Here is a 15224-nt window from a genome sequence, read left to right as displayed (position 1 = left end):
TATCCCTCTAGGAGAAGGTCAAGTCTCCATTCAAAGCACAATAAAATAAATATTAATTCATGTCACCATAGGGGAATCAAGGCCAACTTTGTTATATAAATAGATAGATTCTAATATGATGCAGTTAAAGTAGTCAACAACATAAACCACACAACAGTCAACATATTGAATTGTTTCAACGCACCAACCTTTAATCAACACAAAGAAGGGACATTAAAACACAAACCAGAGATATGACCTTCACGACATTCATATAAAACTTCAACGCTGCAAATAAAACATGGACTAAAAATGGCACATGTAAATGGCTCAACACACACACACACACACACACACACACACACACACACATAAATGGCTCAATGCATGAACAATTACTCAACACATAGAAAATCTAGCCTCCAGTACAACTTCACTGGTTCAACACAATGCACATATAGCCAATAGCCAACGTATAACCAATGTATACATATTTTTCGGAAACAATGAACCAACTCAATGCATATAAGCAAAACTGTTCAATGCATATGAATTAGCCAACGCATATTACAATAATGTATGCACACACATACCATAATATATGTCCATACCATTCAATGCACATATGACTCTTATGCATTTCCATGCTTTCAAATGTTCTAGGCTCTAGCATTGATGATAGGCCATTGCTATAGGCTCCAATCGACAAGCTCCACGTAGCAAGACTAGACGCTACATGTTCTTCACATGTCCCATGTAGCAAGATAGAATCAATCACATGTTTCTTGATGGTTCCACTGTGTCCCACACTTTCCATGCAAACAACAAATTACACTTCATCGGTTCTCCATACAACAATTCACCATGGTTTTCTCACAATGGTTCACAATGCTACCTTGATTTTCATTTACATAGATCAATGCTCTTCGCACAATGGTTCACAAAGCTTAATTATTCCACGTTGTCTCAGTTATTGTTTACACAGATCACGTTGGTCCACAATCTACAATTTTATTCAATCAAAGCGTAAAGAACCGACCTTCAATGAATCATAACAACACCAGGATTTACGTGAAAATTCAAGGCTTAATGCACAAAGGTTCTCCGCATTCAATAATACATGCACATGGATCAACATAGAGAGAAATGCATTCAACACTCTAAGTTTCGTAAAGGGATAATTTTGAGTGGCAACTATGAAATTGTTGGAGAGCATTAAAGTGTTGCATTGGCAGAGAGGGATGGGTCTGGTAGTATTCCTCTCTGCATTCACAGGGACAAGTCTGCTTGAGACAGAGGAAAGGCAGAGCTAAGAGGGGTAATGACCTATGTTATGAAAATTGCTAAAAAAGGTACAAAACTATCAAGGAGGAAAGCGTGGGTCTACAAAGGCCACAAGAACAAATGGCTCAGACTTGAGCAGGGTAGGAATTCGCCCACTCTGATACCATGTTAAACACACAAATGATAGTGGAAAACATATTAAGATAAACGTGAGTTACCTTTCATATTCACAAGATATAAATTTATAATACATTCTTGTGACCTGTTAGCCTCCTGCTGCAGCAGGTTAATCATCTTTCATGATCGACAGTTTTACATGCCAAATATGTCGTGCTATGCATGCTGCAATGCTCCATATTTGCTACAGATGGCCAAAAAGTATCCATAAGAGTAGGCTGGTCTAAGGACCACTGCTGTGTTCCAATTTTGATAAGGCAATCCATTTTTGGTTTGAGGCAGTTTTTCAGTTGGAGGTACTCAGGCGGGAGTTCACTAACATCTCTCTTTTTCTCATCACCCTTATTATATAACTCCCTATTAATTTTTCCCTTCCCCTATTAAAATCATGTATATAAATCCCCCTATGTAAATATCCCATCCCTGGCATTATAGCCATAATTATACTAAGTCAGGGAAATCACAGTCCATCTGGGACTGTTTTTAGCCCATCCGTGTCATTGAGGAACTAGTTTGACACCTGGTCAGCTAGCAACCTCTCCCTTAACCCTAAAAACCCCCAAAAAAAAACCCATGTTTTCACCTTCCCCTTGTAAAATTTCACCCCACCGCTGTAAAAAACCCCTTAAATCCGTTTCCCTAAGTCCTTACCCATCCGCCGCGCATATTAAATTCGGAATATTCCTGTGAATATTCCCGCCCGTTAACCCCATATCCCGTCGCGTCCGCCGCCAGCCGTCCGATCCACAGCCCCGCAGATCTACGGCTGGTGGGCATCCTTATCCCCGACGCGCCTGGCCTTTAACGTCCGGGAGTTCGGCGGTTTCGCCGCCGTACTCCCGCCACGCGTCAGGCGCCGGGCTGTGGCGGAGCCCCTCCCTCCGAAACCACCATCCCCCATAAGCGGTGCGCCACATACCGCTTACCACCAGCCCACGTCACCCCCTGCACAGCCAACAGCCCACGTCACCCCCTTGTACAGTCACCTGATGAGTCACCCTCCTGCGTGGCCTCCTGCCACGTCACGTGTCCCGCCACCGTACCTGCCACATCATCGTCCGTACATGATGACGTCATCCTGCCACGTCGCCATGCTGATGTCACCCGCCGTACAATGCTGACGTCATCAGCCCTTTTTGGACGCAGAGGCGTGAAAATCGCACTTCGGAGCCCCGGAATCGAATTCTGAGGCAGTTTTTGATGAGCGATTTGCAGGATTTTTGGGCCAAAATGGAGAATCTTCAGGGAATCTTTAAGGAATCTTCGCTCCATGCAGCCCCAGGAAGCCCGAAAAGGCGCAGAAATGATCCGTTTTCTTCACAGAGCATACCAAAATGATCAGAAGACAATTCCAGATGATACAGAGGCCGAACAGTGGCCATTTACTGGTGATTAGACACGCAGCACAGCAGATCAGCAGCCCAGATTTTGTCAGAGAGTATCAGTGGAAGAAAGGACGCCAGAAAGAATCAGTCATGATTTTTAGGGGCTCGAGGCACCTGAACATTGATGAAGCCCCCAGAAAATCAAATCGATAAGCATCAGCCCATCCTTGCCTTCAAATCACCTTCAAGGCATTTAAGGCACCAGGACAGCAAGAAAGCATAAACCCATACCCATTTATTGCAGAAAGCACTGCAGCAAGCCACCGAGGACAGCATCATTCATTCAGTTTTGACACATCGGCCCTGAGCACGGCCCGAGACATTCTTTGCATTTATTTTTAGATAGGATTAGGTCAAGCATTCATTTTTATGACCTAATTAGGTCAAGATGTAATAAAGGAACTCTGCAGAGAGTTTTGCCCTATATATACCACCCTCTGTATAGTTTTAAGTGTGGTCAATTGATAATTTTCACTAGAGACTCGCTGTGTATACCTGAATTTTTCTGTAATCAAAGATTGCTTAAAGCTTGGAGAGCGAACTGCCTGTTGTTGATGAATGTGTTAAAGAGTTGGAGATGGAATTCCTGCGCTGCGGCCTGAAGCAATAAGTGCCTCTTATCTCTGTTTATGTGTTTGCCATTATCTAAATAGCAGGAAGAAAGAATAGCCTAGAATTAGTTTAAATACTCTCTATGCTCAATTCCTGCTGTTTCTTGATGTTTTCTTCTGAATGAATTGGTTATGAACATTGAATTCCTTCTGGCTCATGTTTACCCGAGTTCATGAATTGGTTATGAACATTGAATTCCTTCTGGCTCATGTTTACCCCAGTTCACCTATGCCGGCCAATTATCTAGGGATTCTTAACTGCTCCTAGGTAGCGCCTTGTTGTTTCCTCTGCTAATCTGTTGGAGAGATTCTTAACTGCCTCTCTTTCTTTAGCATTCTTGCCATCCCTTGAACCTAAAAGTTGCTTCTGCCTCAGTTATCTTGCTCCATTTTCCCCTCACTGTTATTAAGGAAAGACACTAGCAATTCCCCTCCTCGACTCCACGCCCAATGGTTTGAAACATTCTGACTATACTCAGCCTCTCTACCTGAAAGTGTCAGTTTTCCCACCAAAACTCAATCAAAACCCCTGTGCACCATATCTAGCCTAAAATCATCCCTTTAAACAAAGCTAAATCATAAAGAGAGAGCCCTCTCTGACTGCAGGCAGGCTAGGGCCTACAGTCCAAAGTTGGTTTGTGGTTACCTCGGCCGTATCCCTTTAGGAGTCAAAAGGGACAACCTGAGTGATAACATGACCCTTAGTCTTCATATACCAAACGGTCTCTTGGACTAAGGTGACTGTTCACATTCCACACCAACCCTTAAAGGATTAGGTGTCCAACATAAACACATAGATAATAAGGAATTTACATCAAACACCCATAATTTATAATTCATTCCACATATAATCTATTTTTACATTCTGGTAATTAGATACAACAAAATCATTTAATAGAACATCATGAATACAACAAGTACTGTTCACCCCAAGCCCCAAGGGATATCTCAATTGGTCAAGCCCTCGTTGCTAAGTATCTTGCCTATTCGGAGGTCACGAGGTCAAATCTCCTCGATGCCCTTGGGGTTAGGCGTGATATTAGGCCACCTTTGGTGGATCAATGTGGATTATTTCTTGTGGACATAGCAGCCACTCAATGACTACGAACCATGGTTGCCTTAAAAAAAAAAAAACAGGTACTGCTTACCCAGATTGGAGATTTGATCTTGGCCTTATCGCTAATTTCACTTGCTTTCTGTTGTCTACATCCAAGTGTGAATGCTTATGTTCTTTGACCAATTGTTAATAACCCGCCAATTGGTCTCCCAACTTACTCCTTGGGTACTCTTCTTCCCCGCGAACCCTCGAGCTTGAATGGGGTTGTACAATAGAGGAAGAATGCTAGCTAATGGATGTGAGAACTCTTTGGCTCAAGAGTCCCCTCTTTAAATACCTCCATATCACCAAACTCACTATAGCTCAGAGTCACTCACAATAACATAATCTCATCCATCCAATAATAGGTTAAGCAAAAAGTCCCCACTCCCATAGCTTTCCCCTTCCTTTATAGGAGGCTTCATAGGTGACACTTGATACTTCATTCATAATTAATTATTTTTATTAATTCAAAAGTTTGATTTTTCACCCACCCATGTGTCACCCTCTCACAAAAGCTCTACAAAATTATTAACTTAAATTTTAGTTCAAAAATAATATTTTTCCTCACCCCAACAAGACTCCCTATTTCTTTTCCTATTTGTCTCTTGATCCCCCTTTTCTACTCCTTAATTTTTGTTCATTACTGAAGTCAACTGATAAGTCTCAGATTTGGTCCCCTAAATACCTCCTAATTTAACTCAATTTTCCTCTTAGATGGATATTCTTATGTTGGCTCTTTCCACATGGAGGTTCTCTAAATTTCCCTAATTTAACTTATTAATCTTTATATATATTCACCACCCTCTTTTATTAATGAAGTTTAACTATTTTAGGATTAATATTTATAATTAAATCTATGTACCTCTTCCCCGCTTTTACATATTAAAATACTTATGTACATTATCTACCTAATATTTTCCAACATGGGAAGGGTAGAGTTCTCAAGTGGTACAATATTTTTATTTCTTCCTATCCTCCCTTTACCCCAAGTTTTATTCTCAATTTAATTTCCTTGGTTCTAAAAACTCATTTACCACCTTATTTGAATTAGTAGGATTTTCTTATCTTGATTATATTTAGTACTTTCTTCTTGATTCCAAGGGTGCCAAGTCGGTCATGCCCTTCAAGAACTTCCCTTCGAAGTTCCAAGGGTGCCACACATAACAGTTTCTTCTTGATGCCAAGGGTGCCAAGTAAGTTGTTCCCTTAAAGAACTTCCCTTCAAGTTCCAAGGGTGCCATGTTGCTTATCCTTCAAGCATCCAGTGACTACGAGGGGAATATATAGGTGCAACGACAGAGACCACTATCCTCTCTCGTGTTTCCCTCTATAGTGAGAATAATGGTGTTGGGGATCGAGGAATCTACCTTGATGTGCGCCCCCCAGTAAAACCCTCATGAGCAACCCAATATGGGGCCTCCCCCCACGACATCATGATCTTCAAGGCAAAGGTATCCCAACCCTTCGAGGCCAAGTCATGACAAGAGTGCTAGTGGATGAAATCAGGTACGTTGTCCCACCCCTCCCATAAAGTTCATCTATCTATACAACACCATCACCCATGTGTGAAAACAACTGACATGTGCCTGCAACCACCATCATGTCATTAGTAATCATAGAAAAATATTATTTCAAACTTTAAATCATAGTGTCAAAAATATGTAATCAATACAAACCATAGTTGTTGACTCATCACATGCAACTGTGCCAAGGTGTCTCCTGCCACACTCAAACAACTATTAGCAACATTTGATCGAAAAAATAATTATCAAAATATATAAACATAATAAAACATCGTCGAAATATTCATTGGACACATATGCCATAACCATCAACATGGTGCAGACTGAATTCAAAATAAGCACATCATTAACCATCATCCCCTTAAATAATATTAACTAGATTATCGAACTATGATATACTCAAAGAATAATATATATGTTGTAATCTAATCTCATAGTTAAAATAATGTCTATCAAAGGTCCAACAGAACAAGGCACTACATAGGGTTCAACCTAGAGAGAGGGATTGAAACTACAAGCATGTTGGCGACATGACGAAAATGAAGACTTTATGTAGCGAAGGTTTTTTGAATTGTCAAACAGCCAAATGATAAACTCAACTTTATGTATAACATGGTGGAAATGATATTTTTTGTGTGGCAAATGTTTTTTTATTTATTGTGAAACTGTTAAATGATAAACCTTTAACCTTTAACCTATGAACTTGTAAAAAATATGAGGGAAATTTATCTTCAAATTTGGTTTGAGGTTTGAATTCAAACTATTTTGAATTTATTGAAATTTGGCCTTGAGGTTTGTGAACCCTATGAAATAGGTCATATGACTATGAGGTTCTTGATGATACTTTAACTTCTATGCCATATTTATTTTGTTTTTTGGATTCATTTTCCTTCTTTGAATCTATTTACCATATATTTAAACACATTATGGATGATAGTACAACTAAGGTCTCCATTGGCTTAAACAATGATACATTAATATATATGGGCATCCTTGAAGAGATTAAGAAGTTCTTGTTATACATGAAAAATAATAATACAATTTAAGTTAACTATTTTATCTACAAATGTAGAAAAATAACTATATACATTCTATATCAATAATCACATTAATAATATCAATGTTATTTGATCTAAGGATTTTGTGATCCATAATATTTTTTGTAGAAGCTTTGAGATAAATCACATAGGCAATAATTGATGGCCAATGTTTCAAACCTACTAACGAGGTTCATCTTCAAGACCAAGATGAAAAAAATGATCTATTAATAGGATTAAATAGTAGGGAGATGCATCAAGTTCCAGAACTAGCCGTTAGGAAAATAATATAATTTTAACAATAATGGCTAGTATTTAGTAAAAAGAAAAAATGTTTTTTTTGTTTTGTTTTTGTTTTTAATCCATTAAATCAAATGGGAGAATTTATTAAAAAAGAATGAATTAGTAATTAGTAACTTTTAATCTATTATAAAATCTTAATCTAACAATAAAATAACCGACTATTTAAGGAATTATAACAATTTTTTAATAGGTGAGACATTAAATAAAAATATTTATATAAATTATTAAAATTATATATTTATCTTTTATTTTATTTATTTATTTATATTTTTATTCTAATAAAATCTTAATATTATAAAAATAAGTAAAAATAAATAAAAAATCATAAGGAAAGAGCAGGAATCCAACTCTTGCTCAATTTCCAACCATCATCTCTATTGAGATTTTGAGCTTGCTTCTCAATTTCAATGGCCTCTCTCAACTTCATATGGTGGAAATTATCAATCTTAGCAATGACTTTAGAATCTTCAATGCAGACATGGTGCTTTGTTTTCTCTGCATGCTCAGCAATAGTTGAGGAGCGAGAACGATTATGCCTGATGTCTGCTGCATGCTCTAGAATCCTCAGATTAATGGAGCGATCAGTTTCTCCAATGTAGGGAATCCCACATGAGCAAGGGATTGAGTAAACCCCTTTCATATATTTTGGATTCACCGGGTCTTTAACTAATCTAAGGGAGCTCCTAATAGTCTGAAGGGTCTTGAAGGTAGCATAAACATTATTTGTCATAAGAACACGAGCGATATTATCAGTGGTTCCATGGATGAATGGAAGAAGAACTTTGAATAAAAGTTCACCACGTTACTTTTTAATCGAAGAACCTTTACAAGCTTTTTGAAAGGCTACAAAACCTTGATGCCTACTATAACCATTAATTTAAAAAAACTTTCAAAATATGGGATTTCTCATATTCCATGTGGTTTTCTTCAGAAACCCTCAATTCACGGGTAGAAAAAGTGTTAAGGACTTCCAATTTTTGTGTTGGGAAATGGTGAGAACTAGCATGAAGATATTGTTCAGTGTGAGTTTTCTTGCGAAACACCTAGTGAGACAAGGAACCGTCTTCATTTCTGGAGAGGAGAACATCAAGAAAAGGAAGGTTGCCATCAAATTCAACCTCCATTGTGAATTTGATGGAGTCCGAAATAGAATTGAGATGAACAAGAAACATATCCAAACCACTTGGAAGATGAGAAATCCCATCCTTTGAATTTTTTTGAAATTAATGGTTATAGTAGGTGTCGAGGTTTTGTAGCCTTTCAAAAATCTTGTAAAGGTTCTTCGATTAAAAAGTCACGTGGTGAACATTTTTCCAATGTTCTTCTTCCATTCATCCATGGAACCACTGATAAGATCGCTCGTGTTCTTATGAAAAATAATGTTTATGCTACCTTCAAGCCCTTTTACACTATTAGGAGCTCTGGTAGATCGGTTAAAGACCCTGTGAATCCCAAAGACATGAAAGGGGTTTATTCAATCCCTTGCTCATTTGAGATTCCCTACATTGGCGAAACCAGTCGGTCCATTAATCTGAAGATTCTAGAGAATGCAAAAGACATCAGACATAATCGGTCCCGCTCCTCAACTATTGCTGAGCGTGCAAAGAAAACGAAGCACCATGTCTACATTGAAGATTCTAAAATGATGGTTAAGATTGATAATTTCTACCATAGGAAGTTGAGAGAGGCCATTGTAATTGAGAAGCAAGCTAAAACTCTCAATAGAGATGATGGTTGGAAATTGAGCAAGAGTTGGATTCCTTCTCTTTTCTTATGCTTTTTTTTTGACTTATTTCTATAATATTAAGATTTTATTAGAATAAAAATATAAGTAAAAAATAAAATAAAAAGATAAATATATAATTTTAATAATTAATATAATTTTTTTTATTTAATGTCTTACCTATTCAAAATTTGTTATAATTCCTTATATAGTCAGTTATTTTATTGTTAGATTAAGATTTTATAATAAATTAAAAATTAAAAATTACTTATTAATAATTCATTCTTATTTAATAAATTCTCCCCTTTGACTTAATGGAATTTATTTTTAAACACTAAATACTAGCCATTATTGTTAAATTATATTATTTTCCTAATGACTAGTTCTAGAACTTGATTCATCTCCCTAGTATTTAATCCTATTGATATATTAGTTTTTTCATCTTGGTCCTGAATATGAACCTCATTAGTAGGTTCGAAACATTGGCCATCAATTATTGCCCATGTGATTTATCCGAAACCTTTTACAAAAAAATATCAATCTTTTCATTAATTAAACTCATCTTCATCTTAGTTCATACACAATTAGTTATTATCTATCTAATAATCCAAAATAAATCATATTTAATAAAACCTATTTGACTCAATTAAACAAGGAAAATGGCTAAACATATAATGTATACAATGCAAAGGATTACATAAGTAGTTTGTTGAAATAAAGCACTACAATTTATCCCTTAACACCTAGTATAACTCTTGACATGTGGGTGCATATGATCATAACACTATATTAATGACTTTTATGGTCTTTGTGTTAATATCTGCACCATTCCATTATTTTTTGACCTTATATTCCTTATATTTTTTCATTCCCGAAAGATGATTAGAGGATTTATTCGAAACATCAGAGAAATGATATGTTTTTTTATGGTTTTAAACCCAAAAGCAAGCATGGGTAGGCATTTATTACTATAAAATTATTAATATACTATTTTATCATGGATATATGTCATGCATCGAACACATACAAAATAAGAAGTGCACACCATATACACAAATGTGAATATGAAGCAAAAGTACAAGATATATAAGAGATATAATTTACACTATAACTTCTTAAATAATAAGAGAACCTCCTCCAAGCACTCAAATACATTCGTACATTCTAATCACATGTCCTTAATAATGACTACACATGTTCTATATATACCTATTCACACATTGCACATGTGGCCCCTTATTAGGCTGACTATATTACATATATATTTACACATTACATGTGCATTTAACCCCATATATGTTCCCATTTGGGGTCATATTGTATACATTTTACTCCATATATGTACCCCATTGGGGTCATATCATAATACCCTCCAAAATTTTGTTGTCTGAAGATTCCAAAAAAGAAGAAGTTATAATGAAAATTCCAATATGTATCCATTAGAGCAACAAAAATTGAGGACCATAGCTCAAATACCAAATGTTATGCTCCAAATACATTAAAAAATAGAAGTACACAACATGTATAACAATGTAAGTGTGGAGTACAAATCCAATAAAGATAAGAGAGATAAGTTACACAATAAATCCTCAAAGAATAGAAGAACCTCCTCCAAATACCCAAATACATTCATACATCCAAATCACATGTCCTTAAAAACTACTAAATGATTTCTATATATACCTATTCACACATTGTACATGTAGCCTCTTAATTATTAGGCTAGCCAATAGTACATATATATTTACACATTACATGTACATTTAAACCCATATGTTCCCCCCTTGGGGTCATATTGTATATATTTAACGCCATATATTCCTACTTTGGGTCCATGTTAGTGTGCATGTTTGTGTTAACATAAGAGTTCGGTGCTTGGCTATTTGGATGAAGAATGGAATGATGGAATAAATTATAGGATGAAGATGAAGAATTGGTGGATTATACCTTAGATCCAATAGAAGAAACAAATAATTTTCCTACACAAGAGGATATAGCTTGCTCTTGGAAGCATGATAAGCCTAGATTGAGTATGTACCTAGTTTATTCCTCTTCTTTCCATATAAATACCAAAGGCACACATTATTTGTGGCATTCAAACCTATAAACCTATGCTATAGAGTCACCCATGGGTGGTATTTTGTTTAGAAACATCTCTTATGAGCATAACCTAGACACAAACATTTTTAAGGCATGTCACATCATAGTGGATGAAGTGGTTAGTCGCTGCCAATTTCTTGACCAAAGATCACAATGTCGTGAATTTTAATTCTTTAACTGCACTAGTTGAAGGCACCAATGGTGATAGGTTGATGATAGATATGGAAATATTAAAGGAGAGATCGAAGCTTGGGAAAAGTCTTCTCATCATTTGCACATGAAGTCACTACTAACCAATGTAAAAGTAATTGGAATTTGAAAAAGATAAACTTCCTCCATACATGGAAACCTTGGTCTATTAACATGAAATATTGGATCTGCCACATAAAGTAGATTGGTGAGTAGTAGCATTGATTTAAGGGAATAAGGATGGGTTAGGCTTCCCTTCTAAAATGGAAGAACATAATTGTTGGAGGCAAGACCCAATTCATTATGTATATATAGTTGTGTGTGTGTGGATCAATTGTTGAAGGTGGAGAGCAGAACACTAACAAGGAAGTTCTTTGGTAAACTAAGGTCAGAAAAAATTGTGGGTTGAGGAGGTATGGACATTGATGTTAGGATATACTCCTATTCATCATTATCAAGTAAGAATATTTTTAGTATTTATGGTTCAACTATTGAAGGTTTTAGATTTGATAGATAATATAGATGGTATGGGGTGTAATGATGTTAACTCTTAAAAAACGGTTTCCATGCTTTGACGCTAGGGGAGGATAGAAATCAAAACAAATGATCCAGGTCAAAATCCTAAGTTTTTATATGTAGTTATGGCCATACAAAGTGTTAATGGAAATTTAAAAATATCTAGGTGACTTTTTTATTCAGGATTACTTGAAAAATAACAAACCTAGAACCATGGATATGATTTTGGTAGAATTGGATCTCAAGGTAGGGCTTCATGAATCTATAGGAATTGAAGTGGGAAACATTTGAGTATGTTTGGATGTTGTTTCATTGTGCTCAATGGAAATACCTCTATGAATGTGTAATCAAGGACTACTCTATAAAATTATCCAAGTTAAAAGGAGGGAAAATCCTATTGAGCTAAAAGGTACAATAATGGGGAACTTTGAGTTGGATAAGAGGTCTCCAATGGGAAATGACACTATAGAGGAAGGCTTGAAGGGAAATCAACTCTTAGCTTCTAATGTTATGATCAAAATATCCTTTGATGTTGAACTCAATATGGAGCTAGAGGAATGCAGTATAGAGGAGAACTAGTAGAAAAATGTGGCATCTCTTGACTTCTTGAAGTTGACCTCATGAATAAATGAGGAGAAAAATATGGATGGAATGATAGAAGATGTTAGATTTATGAAAGTGACACAAGACTTTGGTAAGTTGAAAAACTCAACTTCACCTCATTTTTATTTGGAGTTACAAAGTAATACCATCCCTCTCAATTTTGAGGGAAGTTATAATGTTTTATCTTAGTACTAGCTCAAAGGGAGGAGACCTTGAAACCAAGAATAAGCCTTGAGTTCAATGTATACAAGATATCAAACCAAAAGAGAACATATGCTCTTCATATTATTACCCTGTGAAAATTCTCAAAAATTCCATTCAATATCACATCCCATTATTCACCTCCCTTGCCCTGAAGGATCTCATTGTACTGAGAAAAATCATTATTCACTTAGAGCTAAGAAATAAATCCCACTAGTCAAAGTTGTAGAAATTGAGATGTGTTCATATATAGACTTAGGAAGGGAGGGAATTTAAAACAATTTATAAAGGAAATCTTACCTTAGTCACATGCTAGACAAAGTTATGTGAGATACTCAAAAAGGGGAAAATAAACTATTTTTCAGGCACTTAGGATAGGCCAATCCCTTTATCAAAGACTAAATTATGACAATTTTATTATTTAATATAAGAGTTTTGTGGGCGGTGCCTCAAAAAAATTACTTGGTATATTTTTATGTTAAAAAAATGTCATCGTGATGATTCAAGGGACAACTGAGATAGGGAAGAAGGTACTTAGAAAATTCTCCAAAATAAAGTCATGATTTTCTGATTGTGGAATAAAAAGGGAGATACAAAGAAGTAATTATGCTTGGGAAAACATCCTCATATTACTAAAATCTATTATGCTTCATTCAATAATAGTTGTTAAACTTGTCTCTTTAGAGACACATAGGAATTATTTAGTGATAACCATTTATGGTCCATATGAAGACAAGGTTTAATATTAGGAGGCATTGTTTTCCAATAACTTTATGCAACATGAGATATTACTTCTTGGATGGGATTTAAACTTTATAGCCAAGAGGTTTGAGGTTTTGAGGGAAGTTGCAAGAGTAGACCCTTTAACAAAATTTTCCTCTCATATGATAGAAATAATAGGGTCAATATATGTTGGACCTATCAAACCTATCCTAACATGGAGAAGTAATAGGCTTGGGATTGACTCAATATCCCAAATATTGAATTAGTTCCGTGTCTCTTAGACTATTTTTTTAAGTGAGGAAAGAATTAGAACTTAGATTGAGTTAGGAAGAGAACTTGAATATCTCGTAGTCATGCTATAAATTGAAAAATAATATAGGAAACCACTAATCCCATTCAAGTTCAATACATCCTAGACCAAGAAGGAAAAAATTAAAAAGATTGTAAAGGTAGAATGAAGGTGTTTTGATGAGACACTAAGAGGTTCAACAAGTCATCACTTTTTTTCTAATTTAAATAGAGTAAAAAAAATTAGTATCAACTTGGGCACATAATAAAACAATTTTTTTTTACCATGACCTAATATTGATGGAGAGGAAAATTTAAAATTTTATGAGGAAGATGATGAGGGATTTTTCTCTAATGTATCCAAAGTCAGATTGAGTACATTGGAAAAAACTAGAAGAGAATTGTTGGCAGAGAAGGAATCTTAATGAAGAATAAAAAGTAGGGAAATGTGGCTTGAAAATGGGCACGAAAATACTAAATTTTCCCTAATTATGCAAATAATAGAAAAAATATAAATACTATCTAGGAAATCCCCGAGGATGGAAGTAAGTCCAATTTTTTTCTAATATTGTAGAAATGGGGGTTTTCACATTTTCAAGGAATATATAAAGAACACTCAAAACCTAACATCATTGAAATCCTACTTAAGCTTACAATTTTTTTTCCAAGAATGGTTGATGAAGTTGCAAATGAAATTTTAATAGAAGGCATCTCAAAGGAGGAGTTAAAGTAGTGTTAGAATCCTTAAAAAAAAAAACAGCCTTGGGCTTGAGGGTTTGGCAATGGAATTTCTTCTTGGTTTCTACAAGATGATTTAGGAGGACCTTATCAAGGTATTGGAGGAGACAAAAGAAATAGGGAAATTTTTTATGGTTGTCAATTCTAATTCCATAGCTCTTATTCATAAAAAAAGTAACCTTTTGTATTGTGTTGAATATAAACCAACGTCATTGAGTAGATTTTTGTATAAAAATCATTGCAAAAGTGATAGTTTCAAGGTTAAAAATGTATTATCTAATTTATTTCATAGGAACAATTTGGTTTTCTCAACAAGAAATGGATCCATGATTCCAAAGGTGTATCAATGTATCTAAAAAAGGATTGCACAATATCATAACAAAAAATATTCGATCATTGACCATAACAATGGATTTTACCAAGGCATATGATTTGATAGACCGAGATAGATGTACCTAAGACTCACATTAATGTATAATGGATGCAATTTATAGGTGGTAAACTAGATAATTGTTGTATTTCGTTCCTCCATTTTGTTGTTTTTATAATTGGATCAATGATTTTTTTTTTATAATCCTCCAAGAGAGTTGAGGAAAGGATGCCTAATCTCTTAATTTTTCATTCTAATTACACAATGCTTGAGCAAAGCTATACTAGAAGCAAGTAGAACATGGCTAATCAAGGGGATAAAGTTAAGTAGGAATATTCCATTGACACAATTATTATTTTTTGATAATGTATTTTT

General features: G+C 35.4%; 1 protein-coding gene across 1 annotated transcript; it reads right to left on the bottom strand.

Annotated features, from left to right (window-relative positions):
* Positions 1-7720: 7720 nt before the first annotated feature.
* LOC149226340 (uncharacterized) lies at positions 7721-8128 on the bottom strand. The gene has a single exon (XM_089380179.1). The coding sequence runs from the start codon at positions 8126-8128 to the stop codon at positions 7721-7723; it is 408 nt and encodes a 135-aa protein (XP_089236305.1).
* Between the last annotated feature and the right edge of the window lie 7096 nt (positions 8129-15224).

The sequence above is a fragment of the Pinus tabuliformis genome, chromosome J (genome assembly GCF_031772625.1).
Source record: "Pinus tabuliformis cultivar Carrire ecotype Pingquan chromosome J, CPIR1, whole genome shotgun sequence".
Taxonomy (NCBI): Eukaryota; Viridiplantae; Streptophyta; class Pinopsida; order Pinales; family Pinaceae; genus Pinus; species Pinus tabuliformis.
This window is presented reverse-complemented; position numbering and strand designations above follow the sequence as displayed.

Excerpts from the sequence above, each read along its gene's own strand:
- LOC149226340 (XM_089380179.1), bottom strand. The coding sequence starts at position 8,128 with ATGACAAATAATGTTTATGCTACCTTCAAGACCCTTCAGACTATTAGG.